The sequence below is a fragment of the Sinohyriopsis cumingii genome, chromosome 18, assembly GCF_028554795.1.
Source record: "Sinohyriopsis cumingii isolate HCF-2022 chromosome 18, ASM2855479v2, whole genome shotgun sequence".
In the NCBI taxonomy this organism is placed as follows: domain Eukaryota; kingdom Metazoa; phylum Mollusca; class Bivalvia; order Unionida; family Unionidae; genus Sinohyriopsis; species Sinohyriopsis cumingii.
In genome coordinates this window covers 27,900,030-27,926,180 of record NC_142978.1, presented here as the reverse complement: position 1 = coordinate 27,926,180, position 26,151 = coordinate 27,900,030, and the positions used below count along the sequence as shown (strand labels likewise).

At 32.1% G+C, this 26,151-nt stretch overlaps 1 protein-coding gene across 2 annotated transcripts; it reads right to left on the bottom strand.

Annotated features, from left to right (window-relative positions):
• Positions 1–871: 871 nt before the first annotated feature.
• LOC149776282 (protein SPMIP7-like) lies at positions 872–26,151 on the bottom strand. Of its 2 annotated transcripts, XM_089942725.1 has the most exons (10): positions 25,459–26,151; positions 18,698–18,759; positions 14,052–14,069; positions 11,494–11,585; positions 10,789–10,927; positions 9,871–9,938; positions 8,548–8,589; positions 7,305–7,412; positions 6,640–6,753; positions 872–4,581 (listed from the first exon to the last, which is right to left on the bottom strand). In XM_089942725.1, exons 1-10 carry the CDS (start codon positions 25,988–25,990, stop codon positions 4,443–4,445), a joined length of 1,314 nt encoding a protein of 437 aa, XP_089798851.1. In that variant the 5' UTR covers positions 25,991–26,151; the 3' UTR covers positions 872–4,442. The 2 variants fall into 2 exon arrangements, with proteins under 2 accessions (XP_089798851.1, XP_089798852.1); XM_089942726.1 differs by lacking the exon at positions 14,052–14,069.

Genomic DNA, 26,151 nt, shown 5'->3' with positions numbered 1-26,151 from the left:
TTGCATAATGTGTAGTGGTGAATCTAGGTCTCTGCTCAGTTGCAAAACCAAAATGCACCATGCATTACTTGTTAACATTTCCCTCAGCTAGTTCCTATAATACTGCACTGAGTCATGAATAAATGACAATTGTGTGGTAACTGGTTAGTGCAGTAGCTAGTGCAGACCATATAATGATTTAAAGTACTCCATATGTCAACCCTGTTCTACGTGTGCATAATGTTGTTTATAATGTGATTGAAATATAGCTGGGATCAGCCAGTCTGTACCTGACAAGTATGTGAACCCATTACATGTACATGCATTATATATCTATGTAACCATTGCTCTGGTATCCAATGTACGCAGAAGTGTTTTCATTTGTTGATATGTTAACCCATGCATCATACAGCATGCTTTAAATAGATAGGGGAAAACTGAGCAACAGACAACAACAGAGCAACAGTAGCAGACTTTAAATCTAATTTCAAAAGGAAGTAAATTAAATCACTAATTTTCAGTGTTCAATACAATGAAAAGAAAACAAATACTTTCACAGCATTAGAATAAAACTTAAAGTGGTCTGTTTTAAATAAGAGTTACTCCTCTGTATAAGAAGAGTAGCCATGGGGAGTAAATCATGCTGGAACAAATTTATATGGAATTCGTCTAGAATCAACTAGGCCACAAAGCAGTAATAGCTTTGTTCCATCTAAGAGGACCCAATATGGGTAGTCTATGGATCTGATGACTCACAGGTGCATTTGTATGGCAGTGGAAAATTGGATTTATTCTATGCTTTCTGAGCGGGATGTGTGTTTGTGTTTTACACAGCTGAATGTGGCATGGAACAATCAACATCTTGTTCATATCTGATGAATAAACAACACAATGATTTGTGATGGTTTATTTTCAAAACAAGAAGAGCACACTTAAAAAGTACGTAGATAATATATGAAGTCAATAATACTGGTGTAAGTTCAACAATTTTGTATAGTTCTACATGAATACTGGTGTAAGATCAACAATACTATATTGTTCTACATGCATACATCACATAGAATCATAAAAATACTTGTATAAAATATATAGAAAGGATGAGGAAAATCAGTATTGTACATCACTACATTAGAAAATGTAAACTTTTCGTATGATTCGTGCACATGTATGATTTACCATTTAACAATTTGTAATCAAATTAAATTCTTCAAAATCCTATTCAATTTTATTAAAGAAAGCACAAGCCCATGCTCTATCTATTTGTTCACACCACTGAAACTTGCAAAACATACAAATTCAATTAAAAGTAGAGTATAAAAATACAATGAAATCTAAAAGACAAGCCTTAAAAAAAAATAGCAATCATGAAAAGCCACAGAAAAAACCCCAGAAAACTCGGGTGTGATCCAACTGACTTTGTTGCTTCTCCATCGAATGTCACCATTAATTTTGTGCCAAAAAAATTGACTATTTGTGCTGTGCATTTGATTATGTATTTTTTATAGAACATCACAGCTAAATTTTGCTGTGCATACAATGTTAATATTTTGTGTAGAACATCATAGCTGAATCAACATTATGATTTATCTTCAGAGTTCCAAAAGTCCATGCTTTGAAGAAGGACAGTGAGCAAAAATATATGACTCATATTGTTTATATTGTTTCTCATCCTCAAACACAAAAATTATATACAATCTATGCATATATATGCAATAAATATTCGTGCAAAAAGACATATCACAGAGAAAATGGGTGTAAATTCTCAAAATTAGAAAACTTGACAGAATATATATTGTTTAGACAAAATCTACTGTAACAACAATCCCTCATATTCTTTTACAAGTTTAACGTAGAAATAATACTGTTTTGAAGAAATTAATAAAATGTAGTGTAACACCATTTCACATAATTCTTGGCAAATGATTCAATAGGTGTAAAACCATTACAGACAATTCTTGGAAATAGACATAATAAGTGCAAAATCATTTCATAGTATTGACAAATGATTCTGCAGGTGTAAAACCATTACACAGAATTCTTGGCAAATTATTCCATAGGTGTAAAACCATTACACAGAATTCCTAGAAATAGACATAATACATGTAAAACCATTACACAGAATTCTTCGTAAAAGACATTATAGGTGCAAACTATTACATAGAATTCTCATTAAAGTTAAAGGAAAAAAATTATAGAATCAGTCTCATAATGTGTGCTGGTTTTTGTCTTTGTTTTCTCCAAGAAATCTGTGTAATTCTTTTGTCTTTGTTTCCTCTAAGAAATTTGTATAATAATTTTGTCTTTTTACTAAAATAAAATCCAAAAGTGTAGACATGAAACGCAGATGTTAAACTGGAACAGTTTAAACAAACATAAATGTGTACTATATATACTTGTTTATCAGTCAGTTCCAAATACAAGCAACAGAGACCCTGTTCTGCTGTTGCATAATGCACCAAACAGATAGGGGTCTATGTGGTCTGTTTTATTGATTACTCTCGACAAACTGTATAGAAACAAATCTGCCAGCCTGCTGTGTGATGACAGATCTGGGTCAGTTTGCAGTTGGCCTTGACTTATGAGTAAGTATAGATGGTACTAAAATAAAAGCTATTAAAAATTTTATACAGAAGTTTAAAAATTTGATATTGCTCTGTTTTATATTAGGATGAATTTAGAAAACCACCTTGCTGAAACAAATAAAGTTTTACAAGTACAAAATGAATTTAAAAAACATTGCTGAAGCAAATAACAACAACATTTTACAAGTACAAAATGAATTTTAAAAACCCTTGCTGAAAAAATAACAAGGTTTTATAAGTACAAAATGATTTTAGAAAATCCCTCACTAAAACAAATAACAAGGGTTTACAGGTACAAAATGAATTTAAAACCCATTGTTAAAATAAGAACAAGTCTTTAGAAGTACAAAATCTAAGTATCAATAATGTATAACTGAAGAATACTGACTTGTAACTGGTCTATAATATTTTCTATTACATTTTCTTTTTGATTTTCTATTGCATGTTCTCTTTGATTTTTCTCCATATATATATATATATATATATATATATATATATATATATATATATATATATATATATATATATATATGATGGTTGCATAATTGCTAATTAATGCTGTTTTGTTCAATACTGCTAGCTTGCTTATTTTGATAATAATCTAGACTGAATTGTCAATGGGTCATACTAACAATGGAAAAAATAAAGATATGTGCAATAAAACAACATTATGAAACTTACTATATTATCAAAACAGTGTTTTCTGTGAAATATGTATTAAAGATGTATTTGATGGCATTTTATGTATCAACAACTATACCATTATCCCACTTTCTGATACTTCTTCTCCTTGAGCAAATAACATAATGTTATAAAAAGAATACAAGTGCATGCAGGAAACCTTTGAACAGATATTTGAATCAACCATGGTATCATACCTGTCTTTCTGAGGCAGTGTTACAATAAATTAGATCTTGATATTTATTTATTTGATCTATTTTTCAGATCCAGTTTCATTTACCTCCTTTGAAAAAGGAGTATTTTTATCTTTTGGGTATTTCTATAGGTATCATACATTACTGATACGTCGTTATCAAAATGTGGGAGGATGGCTTACAGATGGCAAACACTGATTTCAAGGGAGGTAATTATGAAATCCCTTTTTAAAAAACAAAACAAAAACAAAACCTTATCTGTAGTCATCCAGAAATTATGACAACAGTAGTGTCTTAGATAATGTTGCAGCTGCATAGTCTTGTAAACAGTCTTGTAAGCTGTATGTGTAGTATTATTTTCAGTCATGAAATTAAGTCTTGATTTGCATCAAGTTAGTATATTACACACAATTTTCATAATAATATTGCTTTAAATAAATTATTAGCAAACAAATTTGATCAGATAAGGAAAGAATTTTTTTACTCAAAATATGTTTTTATCATGTTTCGTTTTGCCTCCATTTGAGATCAAATGTTTTGCAACATCAATAAACTTTGTTACATAAAACATTTATAAGGAATTAATTCACTTGGTTTAGAAACATTGTTCAAAAGTATTGAAATGCCTCGATAATAAGAATAGTCATCAAAGTGTAGACTGAGAAAGAAACTGGCAGTTTTGGTTTAATAGAGTACTAGGGCACAATAAACCAAACCACTTAATCTTGATGTTGTTGGGGGAGGCGGAGTCTATAATATTTTTTCATTAAAATAGAACAACCAAAAAAACATCCCCCACAAAAAGAAATAATTCTGACGCTTGCCAATAATGAAAACTTCTCTTGTCTTTCCTTGTACTTCAGATTATTAAGAGAAAAAAATTCCTGTCCTTAAAAGGAAGCAGACAATATATTCTGACTTAGAATAAAATCCTAGCTCCTCCCCCTACATCCTCCAAGCATTAAATGGTTCATTCCTTACAATACCCAAACATGATTTGGACAGTTCATTCCACTTTGTTTTCAATGACTTCCTGGAGCTTGTTAATCTGGTTAAAAGGGTTGCAAGGTGGCACAAGGGTTACCATCCTTGACATTTGAGATTCCTTCTTGTAATCTGACACATTGGGTTCAACTGGCATGGTCCTGGGAAGTAAAAAGTTCATGTAATATTTCAACTCCACTATATTTTGCAATATTTATATTTTCTTTAATGTTAGGAAAATAGGAGCAATATATTTGCTCTGTTTTAATGATTATCATGCTCATTTTGGGCTGAGTCAGAGTAAAAAACATTTGTTAATTAGTTTATTACTATGTAATGGAAAATTTTCTCCCATGGGATTTGATTTTGATATGAGTGACTCGAGTAGCCTTTCATCTGTTATGAATTTTCCAATAGACATGATATTACATCCAGAAGTGTTATTGCTTTATATTTTGATTCATACCTAATAGAATTTCAGAATAATATGAGAGCAAAAGAAAATTAAAAATTTCACTGTCATACATTAAGTTGAAGCATAAATTGGTACAAAGCTGCATGATTAAAGAAGAATTGTATAAGACCATTAATACTTGTGTTAGCCCCAAAAATTAAGATGTTCTAAGCATAAAAGGAGATATCCATATTATTTTTTACATAAAACTGAATTTAAATGACCGTCCGATCCATATCTTTATTTCCTGAGAAAATTTAGGGCAGAACAATAATTAAGCAAATGTATGTTTCATAGATCCTAAATTTAATGCTAGTCCGGTCATCCTTAGCTGGTTGTACTTATATGAAATATGATGAATACCCAACATCAAACAACACAGAAACATGTCAGATCACCTTAGCCCACTTGGCCACCTAAGGTCCCCAAAGAATGAGACATGGATTTCAAGAAGCACATTTGAATGAGAGAATACATGCAGACAAATATAGATTGAGCCATTACTGAAACCAGGGTCTTTGATAAAGCTACCAGAGACCATTCAGAGACTTTGGCACATAACTGAATATTCAGATGTTATTATTAGAATATTTAAGGAGGTACACAGACCTAAACACCTCAAAAATCATACCACCAAAAGTTGCATATAAGAGCATACACTGCCTCATCACCTCATCACCTCATCTACAAACATGCTGGAGACTAAAACTTGATAAAGTCTGAAAACTGGAGTAAGATTAAGCACCTAGCAAAACAAGAATGTTGCAGCCAAAATGGTGACTACCTCCTGACATGCATGGACTGTGTCATCTAAATAAGACTTTAGGAAACATAAAAGTTGCATCTGCAATAAAATTGCAAAACTTGCTAACCACTATGACTCAACTAGTGATTGTTTGTAATTCTTTGAGATGTCACCCACTGAGTCAAACTTAGGGTGGATAAGACGTAGGGTACACATAGAAGGAGATATATTGGATTCTGCAACTGAAAATAAATGGGACTCTGATCTAATCAGCTTACTGCAGCTTTCTGCTGCTCCTGAACAAACACATAATCATCACTCTTTATTGTTTCCTTTTTGATCTAACTTCCTTTTACATAAGCATTTCATGGCCTTCATCATGTTCGGAAGTCATAATTATTATTTCATTTGTTTCAAAAGTGTTTCTTATTCTTCTTTACTGACCTATTAGTCTACAGATTTCTTTAAAGTTCTAGTTTTCTCTGTATGGAATATTTTACCTGATATATACACCAATATAATTCTTGGAGTAAAGATTTTATCTAAATTAGGTAACACTGTAGGTGGGTAAGCTATTTTTTAATTGCCACATCCCTCCTTTGTTTATTGCCATTTTATGCTTCTTACCTTGTCAGTGTCTCTATTTTATCACTGCATGTTTTCATTTAAATTTGGAGCAAATGTAGTGCATTCTTTCTTTAAAAATCATTTTCCTCTGGTTCTGTTTCTTGTTCTTTGTTTAATTTGTTGAACAGATCTCTTTAAAATGCCAGTCATGTACATATTTTGAAACTTTTTATTGAGTTTGCATGTGTATGTTTTATCCTTGTATTCAGCCTCTTTTTACACCCCACCCCATCCCCTTCTGGACAAAGGCCTTGCCTTAGCCTGAAACATTGGAAAATCTTTAGATACATAAGTTTTGATCCATTACCACTATTTTCTTCAAATAACACTATTGTAGTTGACCATTATACACAAGTGTTTGTTTTATGCAGGTTTGACTGTATATATACTCACTTGTGGACAGTGGCAGTGGTTGCCTTTTGGCTGGGTTCAACAGGCCTGGTATGCGCTGGAGGATATGAGCCAAGGATAGGGGTGCGGCCAGTATAGCCAGGAATGTTAGGTCGGCTACAAGGAAAATTATGTATTAGGAAAATAAACATTTAACAAAAATGTTATGATAATGTATTGAGTCTATAGGGTGCACAGAAATGTAATTAACTATGCAAAACAGTTCAGATTTAACCTAACTGTTTGATCAATAGGCACTGAGTAAAATAATAATTTAAACATGGTTACATATGATTACTATTCAAAATATGAGATTACCAGTTTAAGAAAACATTACTGCTATATCATGTTCTTTTGCTGGAATCCAAATATTAAGAGATATTAGGATTGATGACAGTCAAAGGAATATAAGGGGGACTAACTCTAACTTCTCTGAGAAATCTGAAAGTGATGACAATTCACAGAGGACAGAATGGAAAATCAAATGCATATGCTTCAGTTATGTTTTATCTCCTAGTAGTGGGGAGTTTGAAGATGGTGAAATCCACCCTTCTAAAGTATATTTTGTTGGAATATCAATAATACTGAAATACTGAATGTAGTAGACAATATATGTTATGAAATGTAAAGTTATGCTTTACTGTGTTTAAATGGCAGATAATACTTACTGTCCTGTTTCACTGTAGAAAGGAATATCAACACGTTTTATTGTAAAGGGTTTGAACTTCTCTTGAGAATTGTCTACTTCATCCAAGTTTTCTCCTCCTACACAACCACTAGGAAAAAGTAAATCATACAATTCATTAACATATTTGATGATAATGCAGTTATACTGAAATGTACGTATCCAACTTTAACTAGTTGCAGCAGTGTATAAACAATATTCTGTGTAACAATTATTGATTTACAACAATACAATAGCTGAGCCTAAAATTTATTAAACACAAACATTTACATAAATCCAAGAGATAGAAAGTAGGTTGGCACATCATTATACACAGCTTTCTTTAAGTATTTGACTACGTTTTCCAAAAAGAATTTTTTTGGTTAATTAATCAGCATTTTGAGCATATTATCAGATTATTGACTTTAACATGCTGTGGAATGGAAGTTGAGTGCCTTTCCCAAGGACACATTGACTAACCCACTACACTGCCTTTCCCAAGGACACATTGACTAACCCAGAACACTGCCTTTCCCAAGGACACATTGACTAACCCAGAACACTGCCTTTCCCAAGGACACATTGACTAACCCAGAACACTGCCTTTCCCAAGGACACATTGACTAACCCAGAACACTGCCTTTCTCAAGGACACATTGACTAACCCACAACACTGCCTTTCCCAAGGACACATTGACTAACCTACTACACTGCCTTTCCCAAGGACACATTGACTAACCCAGAACACTATCATTATGAGTCTAGTGCTCTACCAATTGAACCATTGCATCTCCTCTAAAAGATGGAGAAAGGTTCATCATCTGTCATTGGAGAAATATGGTAATCAGTCAGCATATAGTACCATCAAAGGCAATTGAAAATGGTTTCTTCCATTTAGTCATTAACTTGAACATTTAATGCTTTATCAACATTGAAAGCAATTTCAGACAATATCAGGTCATTTCAGAACCTATTTCATCAAATATTTACAAAATATTGCACATCTAGTTCACATTCTTTTGAATAATAGTTTAATTTGGTTCAAAGTAAGCATTTTCTCAATTTTCATAACAACCAACATTCCTTTAAGAGGTGGATCATATATAAACTGATAATTAGTGCTTGACTATGTCAGTTGACAATGCTGCTATTGATTCTGACAGTTTATAACACTGTGATGGGTTTTCCACTTTCATATATTCTTTTTCTTAACAAATATCATGAAGACAAATGTTTCAGATTCTTACCTATATCCAGGTATTTGTTCAAATCTTGGATTTGGACTGCAACTGAAAGGAAAAAGTAACGTGTATCAATTCAGCCTAGCAGTGTGGCTTTGAGTCAGCTATTCTTTTGCCTTCATTCTCATGATCCTCTAAAGAGTCTAAGCAACCAGAACTGTATGAAGGTTTGTGTAATCACAGCTTTTTACCACATAATGTATTGGTCTAGCAGTTGCTCAGGAGGCCAGCATGTTCATTTTCTATGCAGCATACATCTCTTCTTCGATATAGGAACCTTCATTTTATCAAGAAGTTATAGTCATGGTACAACATAGTAACAATGAGATATAGTCATGGTATTATGTAGTATCAAGGAGTTATAGTCAGGGTATTACATGGTATCAAGAAGTTATGGTCATGGTACAACATAGTATCAAGGAGATATAGTCATGGTATTATAAGTATCAAGAAGATATATTCAAGGTATTACATAGTATCAAGGAGATATAGTCATGGTATTCCAGTGTATCAAGGAGATATAGTCATGGTGTTACGAAGTATCAAGGAGTTATAATCATGGTATTACATAGTATCAAGGAGATATAGTCATAGTGTTACGTAGTATCAAGGAGATATAGTCATGGTATTGTATCATAGTATCAAGGAGATATAGTCATGGTATTATCTAGTATTAAAATAATATGCATGAAATACTTACAAGTCAGTACATTACATGGTTGCCATGAATTATTGTTATAATGATGAAGTATTGCATATACATGTACAATTTCAAATCTTCATAACTTCAAGAAATCTCTTTCAGATTTCAGAAATGTGCATTATTTATTTGAAGTTATCAGTCAATCCTATGACTTATTTGTTCAAGAATAAGTGCTGATTTTAAAATTTGGCCATGTTAATTTAGTGGAGCATTCTTCCTTTTTCTGAAAGGTAAATCATGAGCAAAGAAACTTATTTAATACCTTCTTTTTCTGTACCTGTTAACAACTGGTTTGTATATGTAACATCAACAATTGCAAAATATCACACACCAGGATGTAGATAACACTGTTTTTTCAAGGCTTTAAAAAATGAGGCAACACATGGTTTGTAATAACCTAATTAAACCACATTGAAATTTGTAGCTTTAATACAGAAACTTATTTAAGATGCCACAGTTCTAATGAATGTGATTAGTTTTATATGCTGTGAAATATATTTCACTATGAACTGGTCACTATAAAATGACCAAGAAACTCATTATAGAAGCCTCAATGCCAGTAAAATATAATGATTAAGAAAAATCTTTGATGTGTATCGATATACAAAATGAGGAAAAATACTTACAAGACAATGGATCCATTTTTATAATAGCCTCGCCTGGTCTGGAACCGGTCCCAAGACTTTCCTAATCCCTATAATAATAATAATAATAATAATAAATAAATATACTTTACTAAAGGTGTAAACAATGTTGGCAATAGTTTTTAATACTGGCAGTTGCAGGTAGATTGCATTGTTTTGTTGTAAATAAACTACTTGTATCAGTTTATTGGAATTAATTTTGTTACCAGTTACATAGTGCTTTCTTAAATAGCTAAGGATGGTGTAAAAGCATAAAACTTGGTTTGTATTTGCACATTGTAACATTTTTATTGTTTATTAGAAGTTAAAATAAGAAGAAAAAAAACATTTTAAAATAGATAACATGGAATATTTTACCAATTTAAGTTAAAAAACATTTTACCAGGTTAAGTTAAAAAAATAAAAGTACCAGAATTTTTAAATTTAAAATTAACAAATCCTACAAATACTTCATTTTGTGAACAACCCAGACAAAAGAAAAGAAATATGATGCAATATTTAACAACTGCCAATAGGAAAGTTACTCATGTTATAAATGAGGTTACCTTAAAATACAGCATATTCCAATAAGCATGTGCGATAATAGTCCATAAGCACAGAAATAGATTGTATCACAGGAATGGGCAACTTCCTCCAGGGCATAGGCCAGATAAGTGATTTTTTTTAAAGCCACACCCTATGATGTAAATTAAGGGATAAAACCAGGTCAAGGGCTGTATTTTGCTCACCCATTGCACTGTGGTATTAAACCATGCTATTATAATTGATTCTCAATAATCAAGAACTAAAATAAAATAAAAATAATAGAATAAAACTTAATTTAATGGGATCTAGGCTCACACCTGTGTTACATGGTAAATAGATGGTCTATACATTGATGGACTACTGTACTGATCATACCTGCCATTCCTTTGCTGCAGGGTCATATCTCTTGAGCGTGAAAACTTGTGAGATCATATCGGGCCTTTGTTCTAGAGTTGAGACAGGGGCCCACTGTTTGGGAGAGAGCATCTCATCCCATGCTACCTCCTCATATGCTCTGTCAAAGCAAACAATTAACACACCAAAATCACTATCATGAATTACAAATTGATATCTATTTTCCATGTACTGACTATGGTATCAGGCATTTGAAAACAGATTCATGCATACATACATACATACATTCATCCATGCATGCATGCATGCATGCATGCAGGCATATGTACATGTGTATGTACGTACATACATAAATATGTACCTAGTACATACATGCATACATACATACATACATATGTACATACATACATAGATATATACATACATACATGCATACTACATACATGCATATATACATACATACATACATACATACATACATACATACATACATACATGACTTTAAAGACCACTATTATGAAAAGACCATATTTTCATGCATGTATCAACCTGATGTATATAATGATCTCAGATGAAAACTATTTGTCTACAGTGAGGATTTTTAAAACAAATACCTAATGAAGCGTTTCACTGTAATAAAATTAATTCTAATAATAAAACCTTCAAAGATATTTTGATACCTGCAAGTACATTACATCATACTTCTAGACTATTCTTTTTACTTACTTCTGAGTGGAGGAGCTGTACATGTATTTCATAGCTAAATGGTCTCTCCCTTCCCGACTTTGTTCAGAGGGAGGTTTAGGAACAAACATACTCTGGAAATGTACAAACATCCATATACATATCATGAAAGAAAAGAATGATTACAATTAGAAAAGACTAGGCTGTTTGTTCATTTAAAAAAAATTACTGAAAAGAATGATGTACATTGTAAAGATTCCATGGATTCATTTAATTTTATAGGTATCATGTTTTGTTGTTTTACAAAACAAAGACGTTAATTGTCACAAGAATTTAAATGTGTGGCTTGGAGGAGGTGGTAGTACTGATTCCATAATAACTGGTACTCAATGAAAATTTGTATATTCAGAGTATTTTAATTGAGAACTAAATTTTTATACATTTTTTTTGAATAATTTATGTTTTTCTTAAAAAATAAATATTTTTTTCAATATTGGCTTGAGTATGCATGATTCTGAAATTGAGTCAACCTAATTTTTATCCTGCAAAACAAACAAAATGTAATCAAATACTGCTACATGTTCTTAGTCACAACACTATATAAAATGCTAGATGTTTTGAAATGAATCTTTCTCAGCATGAATGCTTGTTTGAGGGTAGGAGGAGGACACAAATTTAATGAAAATAAACTAGAAAATGCCAAACAGTATAATAATAATAATGAGGACTTTGCATAGCGCCTAATGTTTAGAAGCTCTAAGCGTTTTACAACATTAGACAACACCTATAAGATAAAAAACATATAATGATATGATTACAAAAACAAACACCATGAAATTAGAAAACATAAAAAAATATGCTAAGAATATTTAAGGTAGGAAACATTATTAGGTCTTTAAGTTTGTTCTTGCAGTCAAAATAAGTGAGTTTTGACAGCACTCTTGAATGGGATAATCACTGTGTCTTTGTGTCTAAGTTCAGTGGGCAATTCATTCCACGTTGCTGGGCCCTGGTATGCTGTCCATATGACTTTGTTTTCATAGTGGGAATAATGAGTATACGATTGTCAAAAGTGGAGTGTAAGTATCTTGCTGGTGTGTACACATGGGTGAGGTCAGATAGGTATGTTGGACTAGAGTCCGACAGTGAAACGTATCACAGAGAACAAATTTTGTGTTTGATTCTGGATCGAATGGATAGCCAGTGTAGGGTACAGAGCAGCAGGAAGGTGTGCTCTGATCATGGTACTCTAAGTATGATCCGAGCAGCTGTTTTGAACTTTTTGAAGTTTCTGGAGCAGATATTGAGATGAACCAGACAGAATTGAGTTACAATAGTCCAGTTTTTAAAGTACTAATGAACACAAAAGTGTTTTAGTGGCATCAACTGAAAGATATTTGCAAATTGAGCTGATGCATCTCAGCTCAAGATATGCAGCCTGGCATATGTTCATGACAATATAGGAGAGACCAGAAGATGTATTTGATATACATGTAAACTACTCATAACTAAACTGAACCTTTCACAGTAAAGAAACTGCTTGTGCATTATATGGACACAATGCTTTTATAGCACTTGTTGTCTTTTCTGAGTGTGACGTTATTGCATGGTGTGTAAGAAATGTATAAACAAATATTACCCAAGTCCAAATAAACCCTTGGTGCTGAGGTGCAACACAAAATATTGTGCTGTATATAAGACTGGTCTTTTACAGCAGTCTTTAATGAATTACTCATATAATTTAGTTGATTACAATTTTAATGACAATATTACTTTTTTGCATGGCACATCAACCTGCTAATGATTTCATCTATATTTACCATGACAATATCTTAATTCCATCCAATTTTATGTATGTGAAGTAACATACATACTCAATTACAATTCAGTCAAACTGCAGACAACACAGACCCTGATCTTCTGTCACATAATGCACTGGCAGATCAGGGTCTGTATTGCTTTATTCTAATGATTACTCCAAAGAAACTGCATAGACTCAGATCTGCTGCTGCATTTTTTCACAACTGAGTATGTATGTTAACATTAAGTATTTCTTATAAGTGATACATGTACATGTATTTACCTTGTTATTATATTATGATCTATTAAGAATCCTTAAATTACATATGTATTCACAAAACAGTTTTTATCATAAAATCTTGGATTGAGCAGCTTTCAACTGCTTAGTTTTTTATACATTTTCATTAGAAATATTACTTAATATCATAAATATCACATAAATATCATAAATATGATAAAAATAAACATTATGAAATATATTTTGCCAAATTGAAGGTGGTAATATATGCATTGCTTGTGAGGATTCATGATTATCTTAATCTTGTATCACACAAGAGTTGGTAGTATACATCATTAGTCTTAATCTGATAACTCTTATAGTTCTTATAAACTTCAGTGTATGGGAGGTGACAGTACATGCATTATTCAGAGTTATGCATGTGTGTGTGTGTGTGTGTGTGAGAGAGAGAGAGAGAGAGAGAGAGAGAGAGAGAGAGAGAGAGAGAGCAATAATGACCATTACCAGCAAAACCAAAGTCTAGCCTATTGGTGTTTGGTGAGGGTTTGCACCCCATACATACCTTTTGGTTAGATCTAGCCTGTAATGTTATCAAATCTAGATGGTTAGAAATTAATTCCTTGTCATATCTAACAAAATAATTTTCTTTCTGATCTCATGCAGAAGACAATGGCTTAAAACTCAGAAATGTTTACCTGTTTAGTCTTGTGTGTTTTGTAGCCATTTACATCAGAAATGTTTACCTGTTTAGTCTTGTGTGTTTTGTAGCCATTTACATCAGAAACTGAATTATCATATGTACTGAACTTGGTTTGTATCAACTATATATTTGTTTGGCCAGTCTTTTTAGAAGAATATATTGGTTTTTAGCTTAAAAACTTCTAGATGATCCTCATTTGGGGACAAAATAGGAAGAATAAAAAATGTTTATCATTATCTGGCTTACAATATAGAATTAAATCACACTGTCATGTTGTGAAAACAGAAATTAGGAACATTTACAGACAAAGGAATCACACAAATGGTATGACTCAAACTTGAACTTGATTATGGTATCAGTATTATGGCTATAATAAAAACTTTAATGTTAACACTTTGTTTCTTCAGACTTTAAACTAACCAACAGTTAAAGTATCAGCACAAAAGAATGTATTAGGGATTAACAAACATTAAGAGAACTGGACCATTCATAATTCTGTGGTGGTGGTGGGGGATGTGGGGGGGGGGGTCATTTCTTACTTATCACATACAGGGATATGAGTAAATTAGAAAAAAAATTAAAAGTCACTAAGTTGGCATCACCTGGGCTGTTCTGAAAATCATTCAAAATTACCAGAACATTCATGTACATCTTTGTGTAGTAACCATTAAAATTAAAAAATTAAAATTATTGGACCAGTCAAACTTAGTTTATACTGTTTTGCATATTGAAATGCACTGAGCAAATTTGAGCAATTCCAATTCCAGCAAAGTATATAACATACTACTCTAGCACAGCTATTTAAAATCTAATTAGAATAAATTGTGTTACCAGATTAAAGCAAATCTTTGATAATTGCTGTCCCTTGGGAGACCTTGTTATCAAAGTCAAAAACAAAGAAATCATGTACAATTACTAACACTTTACAAAAAACACACTCATATAGGTATATAATGCCAGGCACAATAAAAATCCAAGACATCATTGACATAATACTTTGCTTCTAAGTTCATTTCTGGCTTTTCACCAGACTATCATGAGACAATGACCTATTTTACTTATATCCTAAAGAGTGAGGATTGATTGCTTTGGGTTTCAGCAAGAGTATTCTATCACAAAATCAAAATGTACTATTGCTCTGTAACAGTTGGCATTACTGTGAAATTGTTTTAAATTCTAATCATAATGTAGTCAATCTTGTATTAGTTGCAGTCATGAAATATACTTCTTTTTTATTAGGTACTAATACTCCCTCTGCTGATTATATATATATACTGTACAGAGTTAAGAATAATTATGGAAGATCATGTGATAACTGATTTGAAATCTGACTGAAATAAATGGTACAGATGTTAGTGGCTTCAAAACAACAGTTAACTTTATTGATTTACGTGAGTGTGTAAAGGAACCAATTAATTATTGTGATATTAAATGTCTTTGCCTATTTGGTACTTTTACGATGTTAGTAACTGAGCCAATTAGCCTGAGCTAAAGCAAGGTGAATTTTTTTCCCTTTAAATTAAGCACACCTGCTTTCTCTCATCTATTCACTGTTCAAGGATGGCAGTATAACTTGGCTGAGTGGCTTTTCTTTCAAGGGAATATGACTCCAAATAAGTAACAATGATATAAGATGATATTATCACAAGGCATGTAAAACTTCAGCACACATTAGACATCCAGAGAACATTTGCACAATGACCGAAAGTTGAATTACAGAGCTCCTAACCTTGCCTTTCAACCTAGGGCCTCCAATAGCTGATAATTTAATCATATACTTAAAGTTGTTTTTAGCAATATTCTGGCCAGTGGGATGCAAGAAATAAAGATGACAACCCTGCCAATTCAACATAACAAAAGCAATGAATCGTGTCCCTAGGAGTGGCCAGCTGCACTAGAGACTGATATGTCCCTCCTGCAGGGACTGAAATACCAGAGAGAGCAGATGGGCTTATTTCTAAAATTTATGATAAAGGTCCAAGTTTAAATATTAAATATAAATATGCAAGATAATTAATTATGTATTGAAACACATATAAGTTAAATAATCAAAGAAAAGACTTCTGATCATACTTGATGTACCAATACCAAAACAAATGAGGAAACAATTACAAACCCCTTTTAACACATGTTTTCCAACTAAAAAAGAATTTAGGCATATAAATAAGTACAACTTTAATGGAATCATAGTGAAAGAGAAAGCTAGACAGGAAGTTTTTATTTTTGCCTCATTGGTCTTGTTCTCATCATTGACTTATACTTATGTAAGCAACTGTACTTGCATAATCATTGTAAAAGTATATGAAATGCTGTTCTTTGTCATCCATTTAAAATGAGAAGAAAAAAAAACCAGCAAATACTTTATGGTTGATAAATTGTCTTTATCAAGCAGCCAGCAGGATGACTGTCTACAGTTGTAAGTTTTATCAAGAAGCCAGCATGATGGCTGTCTACAGTAACTGTTTTAAGTTTTATCAAGAAGCCAGTAGGATGACTGTCTACAGTAGTAAGTTTTATCAAGAAGCCAACAGGATGACTGTCTATAGCTGTAAGTTTTATCAAGAAGCCAGCTGGATGACTGTCTACAGTTGTGTTGTAAATTTTATCAATAAGCCAACAGGATGACTATATACAGCTGTAAGTTTTATCAAGAAGCTAGCAGGATGACTGTCTATAGTTATAAGTTTTATCAAGATGCCAGCAGGATGACTGTCTACAGCTGTATATTTTATCAAGAAGCCAGCAGGATGACTGTTCACAGCTGTTTTATCAAGAAACCTGCAGGATGACTGTCTACAGTTGTAAGTTTTATTCTCTGCAATTAGCAATGTTTCTTTATAATCATATCAAACACAAGAATCATTTCATGTCACTGTAAAAAAAATCATTCTTATATTTGATGTCACAGATTCTGAAAAGCAGGAATTTGCTATAACTGTTTTATGTACTGTGTCACCTTGTGCTGTTTAAAATTGAACTTTGCCCTCTATCAATTTTATCTCTGTGTTATTGAATCATTTTAAACAGACCAAGTCTAATCTATGATATCTTCAAATTGTACTGTAAATTTAGCCAAATACTAATTTTTATATGTATGCATTTTAAATGCATAATTTATACATTCAGGATACTGCATTGTTTTGACCATCTTGTTATAAGGGCTGTTGTTATTTTATTTAAATGTTACCATCACTGAAAGCAATATACAAATCAGCATCTTTATTGAAACATTGTGCAACTTTATTCTTTTTAAAGTAAAACACCACTAACTTTGACCACACTCTTTATCCTGTTGAAACTTGTACAGAAATAGGAATTGACTCAAGACAATGACATTTTTACTTTCATCATAAACTAGTGAAATATTAAAAATTCCTCCCTGGAAACTGATGAATTCAAATACAAATATTTATTCTGTACAAAAAGAGTGTTCATTAATTGTCTTGAAAGGCTGACTAGTCCACTATTCCATTAAAATTTATTTTTAATGATGACACATAAAATTTGAGTTTTCCAGTAATTATCAATCATTTTCAAACCTGTCTTCCTCCATGTTGATGATCTTGTAATTTGTTTCTTTAACCTTTATTTTTAATGTTCTCATATCCAAATACAAATATATAAATGGTCTGGCACTGTTAACAGATATAACACAAATACTTGCTGTTTAAAATTTAACTAGTTGACAAATAATATACAAATATCAGAGGCAATTTATTGAATATTTTGTTAACAATCACAATAGGAGACACAGCTGCCCATGTGTACTATATTAGAATGCCAAAATTAACAGTGTTTGACTGCATTTTGTTATGACAGTATCATTTTATATCTATGGTGCAAAAGAATCAAGCAGATTAAAATCCAAAATTGAGGGATAATTATAGTAAGTTAAATTCCAGCTACACAAATGTTACTAATGTTGTTGAGTAATGCAAGGACCAGGTTTTGTCTATAAATTATATTTGGAAATTTGTATATATATATATATATACTTTTTTTTAAAAAAGAAGTAAAATTATTAAGACTTACATGCATCTCAAGAAATTTGAGAAGTTCAAACGATTTGAGTCTCCTGGCCATGATATCACTTTTTATAGTACTGAAGTATCGTATGTACATAATGTATATAATGAGTAATGAAATGGAATCCACAATCATACCTGCATTATAATAGGAACCATGTCATAATGAGGGGCATGTTAACAAGGAACCATTTTATAACTAACGGCCTCATAATAGGAACTATGTTATTATGAGTAGCCTTATAACAGAAAGCATGTCATAATGAGGGACTTATAACAGAAATCATGTCATAATGAGGGACCTTATAACAGAAAGCATGCCATAATGAGGGACCTTATAACAGAAAGCATGTTATAATGAGGGACCTTATAACAGATAGCATGTTATAATCAGGAGCCTTATAACATAAACCATGTTGTAATGAAGGGCACTATAGTAAGGCTGTTGTAGACTAAAACAAGGTTAACTATACATGTATTTACCTTTGCTCTCCTGAGCTCTAATTCTGTTGGAGTTACACGAGGATCATGTGCACTTGTCCATCCTGTGAAAGACATGTATATCATTAAAATGAAATAGTTTCTACTTTAAGAATTATAAAGGTGAAATGATTTCTTTAATTAGTTTGACAGATAGCACCATATGCAAGGCTTGATAATGTTGAATACATACATATACACTTATTCAGGAATGAGGAGGTGTCTGTCTGACTGTTCGCATGCAAGACTTTTCAAAGACAGAAACTAATGTTTATTTATTTATTTTTGATTTAAGACCAAGGTGTTATAAAAGTCTGTTTTTTTAATCAAGGACAAATTAACTTACTTTTTGTATTGAATCACATTATACATAAATTAGGATTTCTTTACAAACAAAATTCAACTGCTACAGACCAAAATATACATCAAAGTTTTTTCAGTATTGTGGAACTCAGATAATCAGATGTAACTGACTGATCTGCCTGTGCAAAGATCATTATCAACCAGATAATACAAATTATCCTTGACAAATATAATAAAGTGACTAGTCCTTACTGTTGACAAATACTAAAAAATGACTGGTCCTTAATGTTGACAAATATTATAAAGTGACTAGTCCTTACTGTTAATAAATGTTATAAAATGACTAGTCCTTGCTGTTAACAAATGTTATAAAATGACTAGTCTTTACTGTTGACAAATGTTATAATTTTTTTAAAATAAAATTGCTAGTCCTTACTGTTGACAAATGTTATAAAAATGACTTGTCCTTACTGTTGGTATTTGCAATATTTTGGGGATTATTTATCCTACAGTGAGTGCACATCAGGTTCTGAATGGCTGACAGTGAGTTTTCCCAATAGGGCTTTAGGGTTTGGGTGGGGGCCCCAAGACCCAATATAACCATGATTTTGCAAGGGTCTCCTTGCCCACTTACTGTAACTCTAGTTAAATTAAGATTGATTTGATTCATATTCATAATATTAAATTTAATTTAATAAAATATTAATTTCACTAAATTTATCAAATATATAAATGTCAGAAAACTAAAGTATACAAAAATATTTTTTCTGTAATTGATTTCCTCTAAATTATGTCCATTCATGTATGATGTTAATGAATGAATTAATTAATAATTATTGAGACACGACTGTCTTCAGTTGTATCATCTAGGCCCATAATATGAAGTTAAATGTCTCTATAGGAGCTAATGTGGAAGATGCATAATTTATAATTAAATTTTCTTAAGGGTAAAGATGCACAAGTGCAATAATCTGACATAATATTATTAATTGTAGAATGTTCCAATTACCTTCTGGCATTTTATTAGGGAGGAGGGGATTATTTGAAATTAGCTCTCTATCCTGAGACTATTATTTTTTGGAGGGGATACAAAAATGGGGGCAGGAATTTTCATGATTTAAATATCCTTCACTGAAATATTTAATGGTCCATTTCATTCTTTTCTAATCATTTAACAAATAAAAACAATCTCTGCTGAAATCATGAATCTGAAACAAAAGCCATACAATTCTAAAATCATGCATCCCAGTCTGACAATGCCATGTGCTGACTGTGTTCCAATATGACTATGTCCTAGTTGAGCTTCACATTTTTTACAGCTGATGATACTATAAGCCAGCCTTAACATTTATAAATTTGTAACATAACAAAGACAAATCAATCAACATTTCAATATCAACATATTTTGTTTCATTTTTCATTGGCATCTACTAAAAATTCTAATTTAAAATCCTTTTTGAATACGCATTTATGCCTGTCAAATTTCATTAATAATAAAGGGCACTATGTTTATAACAATGATTTCTTGTATACAGAATATTCTATCACATTTCCCATTTGTTTTTAAACCTTAAAAAATATGAAACTTTAAAACTGGAAAAATATCGACCTTTACTTAAAATCTGACACTGTGATACGTCACAATTTTACACTTAAATGACCTAAATTTCTTTAGGTATTCTTATTTTAAAAGTAAATAATTTTCTTTTGAAATTCTCCACACACAAATCATGCAGCAACTGAATCTAGTCTACCTTAACTTTAATGTTGCAGTCTGATCAAATGATTAAATGGACAATTTGATAAATCTTGACCTAGACAGCATTCCCTCATTTTAATTCTTTTAATGGGAACCTTGATGTATACCACCTTATACTGAGACTGCCCTATAATGAATTACATTATACATACAATTTTATCACCAATTAATGAAATGGGATACACAATCATACCCACCTTATAACAGGAAATGTGTTATACTGAAGGGTCTTATAACAGGGCATTTGTTATAAAGAAGGGCCTTATAACAAAGAATGTATTATGATTAAAGGCATTATAATGGAATGTGTTGTGACAAAGGGCCTTATAATGGGGAATATGTTATGATGAAGGGCCTTATAATGAATGTGTTATAATGAAGGTCCTTATAATGGGGAATATGTTATGATGAAGGGCCTTATGATGGGGAATGTGTTATGATGAAGGGCCTTATAATGGGGAATATGTTATGATGAAGGGCCTTATAATGGGGAATATGTTATGATGAAGGGCTTTATAATGGGGAATATGTTATGATGAAGGGCCTTATAATGGAGAATATGTTATGATGAAGGGCCTTATAATGGGGAATGTGCTATGATGAAGGGCCTTATAATGGGGAATGTCTTATGATGAAGGGCCTTATAATAGGGGATATGTTATAATGAAGGGCCTTATAATGGAGAATGTGCTATGATGAAGGGCCTTATAATTGAGAATGTGCTATGATGAAGGGCCTTATAATTGAGAATATGTTATGATGAAGGGCTTTATAATGGGGAATGTGCTATGATGAAGGGCCTTATAATGGGGAATGTCTTATAATGAAGGGCCTTATAATGGGGAATGTGCTATGATGAAGGGCCTTATAATGGAGAATTTGTTATGATGAAGGGCCTTATAATGGGGTATATGTCATAATGAAGGGCCTTATAATGGGGAATGTCTTATGATGAAGAGCATTATAACAGGTAATTTGTTACAATGAAGGCTCTTATAGTGAGTGAGTGTTGCATTATTTTATATTAAAGAGCCCTGGCAGCATATAGGTTTGGCATATAAAAGGAGCTATTGAATTATTTATTTTCCTGGGGGGCTTGGCGATTTTCTTCTGAGCAATGATATTATCTTTCATTTACCTCCAGATATTTTTTCAACTACTATATAAAAAATAGGTTATGTTTTCAATGAATCAGAGTAAAAAAAATTCAAACTATTTTGAGGGCTGATTTTTTGTTGAAAAATTCCTGCCCACCCTCTTTCTAAAAATTAAATGGTCTGTCCCTAAGTATACGCAATGAATTTGGCTTAAGTTTTATCACACTGTTGAGTGAGAACAATACACTGTTACACTGTTAGCCAGGCAGTAATGCAATCAATTGCCAATGCAGGAAATTTGATAACCCTTAATTGTAAAAGACCAGTTTACCAAGTGAGTAAACCAATAGTCTGAACTCAAATGAAAAGAAAAATGTTTTGTTGAGAACTGTGGTAGTTCCTGCAATCTAGATTAATTGTAAAATAAATATCATTCAACATAAAGTCCTTCCATTACCTGTATAAAATAACCGTAACAGTTAATTAAGCCCAAGGTAATATTGACTACTAAAATAAATATGAGAGTTAGATGTAAAAAAACAATTAAATATATGAAATAAAAAATAGAAACATAAGTAAATACGTGGCTGATACCTACTAAATAGTAATTATTAATGCTAAAACTCTCCTAAAAGACAGATCATTAAAAAACATAAAGAGGAGTTACTGTCTTCTCAATTAGCAATATGGTTAAGGACAGTATAAGATTTTCACGTTTTTAGATTATTCCTCAGTGGTACAACCTACATTTTCATGCAGCTAACGGATTGGAAGTGTTGAGAATTTGGTGATCAACCATCAATTTAATCAGTCTGTGGCATTTTCTATATTTTTTCATGGAAAAGTAGTTTTTGTATAGTTTGTAATAGTTAAGTTACTTGTATCCCGTAAGAGTCATACAGTATTTACATACTTGGTAATGGTTAAGTTACTTGTATCCTGTAAGAGTGAGTTTACCAGCAGACTTGTAATCTGCAGTTTTATTGGCAATTGGTTGATACAAACAATCACATCAATGGAAGTTACATTAATTGAAAGTTGTTTTTCCCCATATTTTTCTTTTTTTTGTGGAAGATTCTGTCCCTAAAGGAACATCTTGAGGCATGGACCAAATAAAGAATAACACATTGGAGCCTATATTGACTCATAGATCAATTAAAGAATAACCCAGTCAAGTCTGTCTTGACCCATGGACCAATTAAAGAATAACCCAATTACCTGCATCTAGATGGATAGACCAATTAAAGAATAACCCAGTCAAGTCTATCTTGATGCAAAGACCAAATACTAGAATAACTCAATTATGTCCATCTTGATGTATTGATAGATGTCTCGCAAATTTTAAGTGATTAATAAAATATATTGCATTAGGAAGACACAAGTCAATTTTAAATTCTAAACCAATTTCAGTGTTCTTTCTTATATGAGTAAATTTATATGTTGAATCAAACTGCAAGCAGAGTGTATACTTTCCTTTTTCATTTGTCTGTCTTCACAATACCAGTATTTGTACCTCATACATTTTGCAACTTAAAAAATGACCACACCATAATGTGAACATCCTAAACTGAAAGATTTCATAATCAAAAGAGCCAATAAATAACAATAACTAATAAAATATTATACAACAGTGGTCAACAATGTCTTAAAGTCTTTGTTAACATCATTTGAAATTCCTTGGGAATCTGGCCTAGCAGATTTTAATACCAGCTTATACACATACATACAACTGTTAAAAATGTAATTTTAAAGGGGAAAAAACCCAACAGAGTTCTGGAATAATTTACTTCAATGACCATGTCTTTCTTCAGAACTATATTATACATTATATTGAAAATGCATTGAACAACAAATAAACATAAACAACTATAAACAAAAGGGAAGGAAGCATGATATGTTTTACTTCAAAAAGATACAAAAATAGAAGGCCATTTCTGACATATAAACATCATAGTTGCTTAGCACTGTTGATAATTTTAATAACCAGTGACTACTGTAAATTTATTCAGTGCATTTGAGCTGAATTATAACAATCATTTACATTTTCCAAAGCATAAGTATGCTTAAATAATCTCCACATCACATGTTATGCCAGCAATATTTAATCTATAAAACTGCTTTTTATGAAAAATACGGTGTTATCAAAGACAAACAAATCTAGAAAATGTTATACTATATAAATAAGGAACTAGTCCTGCTGTTTTGTTTAAACTAAAAATATAATATAGTCCAAACAAAACTGATGAGGTGCATAGAGTGCATAATCTTTACCCTGTTTTTGGATGCCAACAAATATTTTTTGTAGCTGTTCTAAAACTTTGGGATGAAGATAAAAATATTTTAAAAAATCACCTAAAAACTTTGGGTTGGGATAATGGTTGTTGTTTTTAGAGCATCTTATGTGTAAAGCATCCACTTTCATCATTTTTCATTTTCAGACTTGACATTATTATCAGCTTCATCTTTGTATAAGGATTAATGAGTAAATAATTTCAAAGGTCTCTTTAAGAGAGAGTGGTTGAAACAACTGCCTTTTCTCATGATTCCTGATAGCTACAGATGCAAAATCACAAATATATATCCATTCATGGACATACGGTCAATTTACATACTTATTTTTCAACAAATTACACCTATGATGGGCCAATGTTGACAACTAATCACACAACTGGCATCCAACATATGATGTTGAGCCAACATTGAACTGTTCTTCAATAGCCAACATTGAAACAGCACTAATTGGGCCAATGTTATTCTGTGGTTGTAATAGCTGTATATGCATTGGGATATATGCATTGGTTCAATGCTGGGCCAAGTTTCTCTAAGTTTTAATCCAAGATTTAATATAGAAGATCTATACAATAAATTAAGTGATGCTCTTGAAAGTAGATTTGTAAAACCTGTTCATAAAGAGTATTTCTTTGAATGATTTCATATATGATTTTTAAAAACACTGTACTCAACAGTTATTGGAATATTTTTCATATTGTATCAAGTAACAGGACATAAATTTGTTTTCATGAATATAGGATTTGTATGTTTACCTATCTTCTAAAATCGTATTCATAACATCTGTCATGGCCAGAATAGTTAAGTTTGACCATTTACAAAGTATATTTGTATTTAGATCTTTATTATTTTTTGTTTTACTTAATTGTTATTTCTTTTGAGGATTAAATAAGCCACGATAGAATACTTATTTAGAACAGTATATACATCAAATCCTTGAACATGCCAGGTGGCACCATACATAACTGTCAAAGGTCATTTTGCTCATTAGCAAATGTTGGCCCTGTGACATTTTGTTCACTGGTCCTCTTTTGGGCCAATGTTTTTGTCAATCTTGGCATGATGAATCATCATAAAGTTGTGACATTGGACTTACATTAATGTATCAATACTCACCATAGTTTTGACACATTTGACCAGCAGAGGGCCAGTGCATACAATGGCATTCAGCCAGTGTTATTTAGACACACTGGACTAACATTGTAAGTGACACTGGTCCAGTGTGGATGTGCTATCTGATATACAAGTTCATAAATATCGGAATGTCTGAGCATAAAAGAACTAATACTTTGCCTGGGTGTTAATTTGAATCTCACCTCCCAATTGTGACCGTATCCAGATATCTGAAGTTTTTCTACTATTCCAGGCTGATGGTGCTCCAGGTGCATATGTGTTGGATCGCCTTAATTCTGGTGGTGCCTTCTCTTCATTACTACGATCAGAATGCTTCTTCTTCGGTTCACTAGATTGTGGTGTATCACTGAGCTGAGCCAATGATCTAATTTTCAAGTGGCCTGTGTTACGATCTACATCTCCTCCTGCACTAACAAATCCAGACGTGGGATCAACAATATTGTCATAGTCACGATAAGGAGCAGGTGCCCTATGCTCCCCCTTATCATTCCAACGCTTAAAAGCGATATCATTCGGGTTTGTTTGAAATGAATCAACATCTACCCTTCCCTTCAAAGAGGGAAATTTCATTTGCCTTATTCGGCGCTTTTCCTCAATTTGCTGTACTGCATGCCCGCCGGCATTAGCATCTGTCAGCAAGTAAGTTTTAAAGTGAGGCCTTGTTCGGAATGTTGAGTCTGCCAGAACAGGCCCAGATGTAAATATTTCTGTCATATTGACAGTTACTAAAAAATAAAATTCTACTTTTAAAAATCAGTGACCTCACAGGATCATAAATAACGTTAAGTATCACCAAAACCAGTTGGCATTTAAACTAATGTATATGTATATGTGCATTCAAGTCGCCATGTATTTCCGAACGCATGTAAACTTCC